General features: G+C 29.5%; 2 protein-coding genes across 3 annotated transcripts in view; one reads left to right on the forward strand and one right to left on the reverse strand.

The window, feature by feature from the left end:
- The window catches only part of LOC113402151 (beta-arrestin-1), an 84,131-nt gene extending 82,845 nt beyond the window's left edge, over window positions 1-1,286 (reverse strand). For both annotated transcript variants that reach the window (XM_064220732.1, XM_064220729.1), the window contains exon 1: window positions 927-1,286. The gene's annotated coding sequence lies outside the window, so the exon portion shown is untranslated. The remainder of the gene's footprint in view (window positions 1-926) is intronic.
- Window positions 1,287-5,153: 3,867 nt separating this feature from the next.
- On the forward strand, window positions 5,154-7,373 carry LOC113402150 (protein FAM8A1). The gene is made up of 4 exons (XM_026642320.2): window positions 5,154-5,616; window positions 5,695-5,833; window positions 5,960-6,086; window positions 6,187-7,373. The coding sequence occupies exons 1-4, from the start codon at window positions 5,280-5,282 to the stop codon at window positions 6,508-6,510; spliced, it is 927 nt and encodes a 308-aa protein (XP_026498105.1). The 5' UTR covers window positions 5,154-5,279; the 3' UTR covers window positions 6,511-7,373.
- The last annotated feature ends 106 nt before the right edge of the window (window positions 7,374-7,479 follow it).

The following is a 7,479-nucleotide window of genomic DNA, read 5'->3' on the forward strand; positions in this document are numbered from 1 at the left end:
AAAAACCAATAACTGAACCGGGGTGTATTCATGTGAAGTTAGTTTTTTTTTTATATATTTTATAGAGACAAAATTAATATCTCTCTAAAATATATGATGTAAAAATGTATCATATAACTTAGTAGGTATTCTTTTTTTGAAATATTAATAGTTGATGTCCGATGAAGAGAATTGATTACATATTATATTTTTTGGAACTGAATCTTTTTTTATGTTAATTCAATTATGTTTTGAACACAAACTACATACAATAATTATTTATTTAACATCAACATTTATTCTTATATAAAATTTTTGATGGTCATTGACATTTGTGCTATTTTAATATAATTTAATTCCTTAAAAATTTTTGATAGGTCCATAAAAAAACAAAATCACAGGCTCTGCTTTATATAAAGATAATAATTTTATCAAGTACCTAGGTTTATTTAATAGAAGAACATGAAAAAGGAAAAAAAATGTTCTTTTAACATAAAATGACAAAATTATATTCCTCATTATCTTGGTAATGTTCTACAATTGAGAAGTAAAAAGATAAAAAGTTTTTTAAAGTGATTTAATCTTTATCAATGAGATATAATACTAAAAAGATAAGGTAGAATATTTTATAGTGACTTATGTAAATAAAAAAAAAATGATATATTAAATTCAGCAAATAAAGGGTACAGTGACCCACATAAGTACTCGAGCAAAAAGTATATTCAAGGCTACAAGATATATCACGCGTAGTATTCACGTAAAGAGCTTGTTAAGATATGTTTACCATGATAATTTATATTTTTTTTTAACTTTAGTAACCTAAAATATTATTGTCGATAAAATTGTTTTAGATTATAATAATTTCGGTATGAAAACGGTAATTTTTAAACTTTCAACTTTTCTGATAATATTTATGTAGTTAAGATTGTTTTTAAAAGTATACTTACGTGTGGCTGCTCACGGCACAACTGCTTTTTATATTTATTATGTATTAACAGACACCCATTGGGCACATCGCATTGCACTGGGCGAAAAATACAGTAAATTACCGATTGATCCGTTCACAACTGTTTCTCGTTTACGACGAATTTATAAAAAAAGTATACACAGACACCAAAATTTTGTTTTCAGCTGAAACGTTAACTACAGAAGAAACAAAATTAAAAACAACTTTAAACATACAATTGGCGTTTATACGAACAATCCCATCGCTTTTACACAAATGTCCACACCAAACTCCACAAAATCAAGGGAATATTGCGCACGCATCCGGTGGACGGATGACAAGCGCAATTTGACGGCTCGTTGCTACAAACTTGCCAGCATAACTGTTCGATCTTTGACTTTCATTACACTATTTAACTCTGAATAATAAATATACTCATAAATGTAACAACTAGATAATGAATGCTCCTTATATTTAGAAAATTACCATCGTTTTGTTCTTGTTTGATTAGATGGTATTAATACCGTATATACCTCTTATAATATACTGTACCCTTAGTACGAGTTTGACAGTTAACTTCAAGTAATTTACTTTCAGTTTTCTTTTCATACAAATCCCATCAACTCCCCAAGCGTAAACGCAGAGGAACTAAAATCGGTAGTAAGAGTTTTTATAATTAACGTCATCGAGTTTGAAGTCGAAAAAACGGGCGGTTTTCGACATTTTGGTAGTACGAGTAACACTTTTGACAGATTTACGCATGTAAACTGACGTTTTCGTTAATTTCTTATCGAGTTTGAACTCACTTGATTTATTTAAGGGAGAGCAAGCGAAACTTCATTTTAAAAATTAACTATTAAGCGTGTGAGGCAATATTATGCTTGAAGACTATCTACAACCGTTGTGGTAGCCTTTTATAACAATAAAAAGCAACGAAATTGAATTCTGCGGTGAAATTTATCTTTAATTAGCCGTATTTTAAACGAACATATTTACTTGAGAATTGCCTTAGAATAAGTTAATAAGTATTTGTGTTAACATGTGAAGAAGAAATGAATAATACATATTAATTTATTTTAAATATATTTACAAATATGATACAAACGCAAGGTGAGTCTAAATTTAAAATTTATTTTTAAATGGCATCCTAACACGTTATTTAATTACATTGAAAATAAATGATTATTGTGTAAGATAATTTAATTTAACTATCATGTCATTAAATTACTTAAAGTAAAGAACAAAATATTAAAACAAAAGATGTATATCTTTAAATGAGTATTTTCAAAAACAATAAAAATACTTTTTTTTTTTATATTCATTGGTTTATGGCAGTTGAGAATGCTTTGAAGATATGATTGGGATCATGCATAGTATTATTAATAAACTATTCTTCTTTAATGTAATCATTTTAAAATAAAATAAATATATTTTTCAGGCTATCAGTGTATCTATCCTTTATTTGGAGCATAGTATGCTATTAATGATGATTTGGTGCAGACAACATCCAAAAAACAAGTGACCATGCATTGAACTGCAATCTACATTTCTACATAATTTCCTATTTATTTAATTCAAACAATAAATATACTAATAAATGGATTTGTCTCTTTATTGAATATATGGTTCCTGTGATTTTATAAAATAAAATTGAATTAAGAATTATTTCAAATGTTTGCATCATTATACAAGAAACATCTATACATATATATAAATACTCTTCACTATTGTGATTTGTTATGAATACTCTAATAAATAATCAACTTCTAAAACACTCTTATTGTTTAGTAAAATACTATGTTGTTATTTATACTTTTTCAATAATTGGGTATATTAAAACAGACAATTAAAACTATTTAACTAATAGTTTTAATTGTCTGTTTAATAATAAATTAATAACTTTATTGTGTAATTGAAATAAAAAGTTTATGTACATATGTAGTACATATAATTATATTTTAGGAAAAATAAAACAAGTTATAAAATAATTATTATTTGTTTTAAATATATTAAACTATATTTTTACAAAGGTTCTTGAAGTTATAGATATAGCATCACACTGGAAAATGCAGTATGGATGTATTTGTAGTAGTGTCTAGGTTAGTATTTCTTCTTTGGAACTGTAATCGCAAACAATATTTTTTTATTAAAACATTCACAAACATAAAATAATCACCATCATATAATAATTATAATCTAATAATAGAGATATTAGGTCTATATATTTAATGATAATTAGATATGCTTATTATTATAATAGACTGAAACGCAAACATCATTTAGGTATTATCAATATAACATAATCATTTAAACATAAGTTTGATGTATTATGGAATTTTTCACACAAAAAAGAAGATATTATCTATAAAATTAATCTATGTATGTTTGCTTATTAACACACAAGACATATCACAATTAAACGTGAATTAAGCCACTTAGTTTCAAATAAAACAAATTAGAACAACAATTTAAATATGTATAAGTATATCAACGTAAAATTGTAAGGAAATTAAATTTACAATACTTGTAGGTTAGATCTGTTACAGTTTAACTCAAATTCCTCTATATTTAAAATAATATACACTGTTTATAAGTGGTGGTTAATATGTGGTTATATGTGGTTTATATGTGTTATGGTGGGCATAGAAAGAGAAAGTTTTTCTCGGGAAGTATGTGAAGTTAGTCCGTGCTATGTACAGGGGATCCTGTACATACGTCCGATCGTCTGCCGGCAACACCAACCAGTTCAGTACGACTGTAGGGTTGCACCATGGGTTGGCTCTAAGTCCTTACCTCTTCCTGCTAATAATGGACGGCCTAACGGCGGACATACAGGAGGAGGCACCCTGGTGCATGCTTTTTGCCGACGACATTATACTGGTTAGTGAAGATGGACCTGAGATCCAGAGCAGATTGGAAGATTGGCAACAGAAACTGGAGAATGTTGGCTTGAAAATCAGTAATACGAAGACTGAATACATGTTCTGCGATTTCGGCGGTCTCTCCGGTCCTGAAGCCATAGCGCTTGATGGCGTGGCCCTTCCAGTCTGCTCCGACTTCCGGTATCTCGGTTCACTCATTCAAGGCGATGGCGAAATAGATCGAAGGTGAAACACAGGATTAACACAGGGTGGATGAAATGGCGGCAGGTTACGGGAACAATTTGTGACCCCTGTATTCCCCTTAAACTTAAGGGGAAGATCTATAAGACCATGGTCATACCTGCTGTACTATATGGATCGGAGTGTTGGACTATAAAAGGGATGACTGAAAGACAATTGCATGTGGCGGAGACGCGAATGGATAGAGTAAGGAATGAGTACATAAGAGGAAGTTTGAAAGTGGCACCGGTAACCGAGAAGCTATCTGGAAACCGGCTGTCTTGGTATGGGCATGATGAGCATTATGCGGAGGAATGAGGACCATGTTGTGAGAAAGGTTTGAGAATGGATGTGGATGGATATAGAGGTAGGGGACGACCCAAGAAACGATGGATGGATTGTGTGAAAGACGATATGATTAGAAAGAATGTTACTTGTGAGATGACGTCCGACAGAGAAGTATGGAAGAAGAAGACATGCTGCGCCGACCTCAAGTAAAATTGGGATAAGGGCAGGAGGATGATATGACTGTTTATAAGTCTTTAAAACGTTTCTAATCTCTATTATAAATTTAAGGTCCTTACAATTATTACGGATCGTATTGTATATAAAGCGGAATAATAAATTTATGTTTACATATCTCTTGATGAATTTTATAATTTGAAACTCCGATAAATTAATCTTTAAGCTTCAATATAATTTCTTCTATTTTTACCACTACTAAAACACTTACAAATTAAACATTCACAGTTTTTATTTCTTTTAATAAAATAAACATTGTAAAATAAGATAATATAACCTCCAAAATTTTAGAGACAATACTTTGTGACAAATGTCAAATACAATAAAAATGGCCGAATATATTTTTCTCACCTTTTTTTGCGCGTGTAAGTGAGATGGAAATATAAATTGTGGTGTAGTCTATTTCGAGGTTTAGCTCTAGTTCGACGGTTACCATGGTTTTAACGCAAACGTGTAATGTCAAACTCATACTACCGATTACAAATACTTCGTAAACGTTTTCGAGAAGTCGATACGTTATTAACGCATGAAGTATTGAAACTCGTACTAGGGGTACTGATAACATTCATAAAAGTCGATAACAATATTTAGTGTCAATTTGTCAGTCTTGACAACTTGACATTGACAATTATATTGCAAGATTTCAATAAAATAACAAAACTGACGTGTACTCATTGTTGTATTACTATTGAGAAATTTCGAGTTTCATGTAGTTTGTAAATATAAACACAATGTCGGATACCGAGAGGCTCGTAGACAATGGTGGCCCTTCGAGAGAAACTTCAAATACTGGGTCTGAAGATGACCGGCCAGCAACATCAGAACGGGATGCATATTTTCATGCACTTCGTCTATGGATCCAGCAGGCACAGATGTATCAAAATATATCAACTTGTTTCCCCTACTATATGATGACATTGCAGGGACTTCAAAACAGCCCGACGAATGTTCCTTTACTCAATAATAACTATCAATTTCAAGGACAACAGTTTCCTTTCCAAGTACCAATTCCTCCTCGACAAGCAGCTGAAAATCAAGTTCCAGGTGACCCTCTATCTCCAGCTGAAAGTATGTTGAATCTTGATCTGTACAAAAATATTTCATTGTAAAAATTGAATTTTATTAAATTCTTATGTTGAATTTCAGTTATAGCGAGACATGGTGGATTTGAGTATGTTATTCCACCTTTGTATAAGAGGCTATTGGCAGAGTTTATTGATTTTATGCTGCTGTTTATTCTGAAACTTATTGTCACATTCATAGCAGTAGACATGTTTGAATTAATGTAAGTAGTTAATTTATATATAAATTTCACTAATTTTAGGAAAAAATTAAAGAATATGTTTCATGAAGCTAAATTACCTGAGGAAGTCTAGTTTTCTTCAACTACATTAAATAAACTTTTTTTCAGTGATCTTGATAAGTTTGATTTCTACAAATTCAGTGAACATTATGATGATTATAAGTATGCCATGGAACTCACATCAGAAATACTTCTTTTAGAAATAATATACAGAATATTAGTATGCATATTTGAGGTATGTTACTACTATTATTATATATATATAATTTTTAACAGTATTTACACATATAATAATATGTAAACAAAAGTTTAAAAATGTTATAATTTTGTTTAAGGCATTCTGCTTAAGTGGAAGTGTTGGCAGGACAGGAGGTGCAACTCCTGGAAAAGCATTACTCGGCCTAAGAGTTGTCACAGCATCTGCTGTCTTACCAGTTGAAGGCAGACCTAAAGAAACAGTAATATTATACCCTGGCAAACCACTCAGTTTCATTGTAGCATTATTCAGATCACTAATGAAGAATTTCTTAATATCACTTTTGTTTCCTCTATGTGTTGTGCTTTTCGTTTTTCGTCATAATCGTACAGGGTATGATTTATTGTGTGGTGTTGTAGTTGTTGAAGAAAATATGTTTCCACCACGACGACATGCACCATAACTTTGTATATAAAAATAAATTAAACATCCTGCAAAAATATATTGATACAAGCTTTTATGTCAAAATATCTCTATATAACCTAAATAAAACAAAAAAAATATGTCAATATGAAGTCTGTTTTTCTGGAAAAAGCTACCAAAAACAATTAGCAGTATGATAAAGAAGAGCATGTTTTTGTAGGATGTTTCATGATTATCAGTAATGTTATGCAAACCTCAAAAATTAGTTGGTAAAACTATGTTCAATTAATTAACATTTTATTAAATTGACCTTAAATTTATCATTTTATATAAAAATACATTAAGCATTGCCAGGAGCCAAAGGCTTTATTTTATTCATTGTAATCTTTTGATAAATTCTCTCATTTTCCTAGCATTGATAATAATATATTGTGCCATTGCTTCATGCAATATAGAAATGTTATCGTAAATTGAAGGAATAAATATTGTACTATTTTTAGGAAACAGAATAAATGTTGTTATGCACTCAAATATTCTTTTAGTAAAATATTGTTGTAAAAATATTTTAGTTAAGGTAATTTTTATCATTCTGATTAAACATAACTTATTATTTATATTAGAATCAAAATATTTTTAAAGAAATATTTAAGAACATTGAAATACTGGGGTAATATTGTATATTTTTAATGTGTAGGTACAGTAGCTCAGATAGGAATGATTTGTGATAATTTTTAACATTTTATCAAACACTATTATAAATATATTTCATACGAAATTAAATATGAGTATGTATCCTATTATTTAATTAACTATTAATTACTGAGGTTACATATTTTTGTGATAATTGTAAATTATTATTTTGTACATAATCCTACATTATTTTAATAAATATTTGGAAAATAATGCCTTTTATTTTATTGTAAATATAACAATCTGTATTTGTAGTAAGTAATATGTAGTTGGAGCTGACCCTAACATTGAATTTTTTTTTATCTGTTATGTCGCGTTT

Source organism: Vanessa tameamea, chromosome 2 (genome assembly GCF_037043105.1).
Source record: "Vanessa tameamea isolate UH-Manoa-2023 chromosome 2, ilVanTame1 primary haplotype, whole genome shotgun sequence".
Classification (NCBI taxonomy): Eukaryota; Metazoa; Arthropoda; class Insecta; order Lepidoptera; family Nymphalidae; genus Vanessa; species Vanessa tameamea.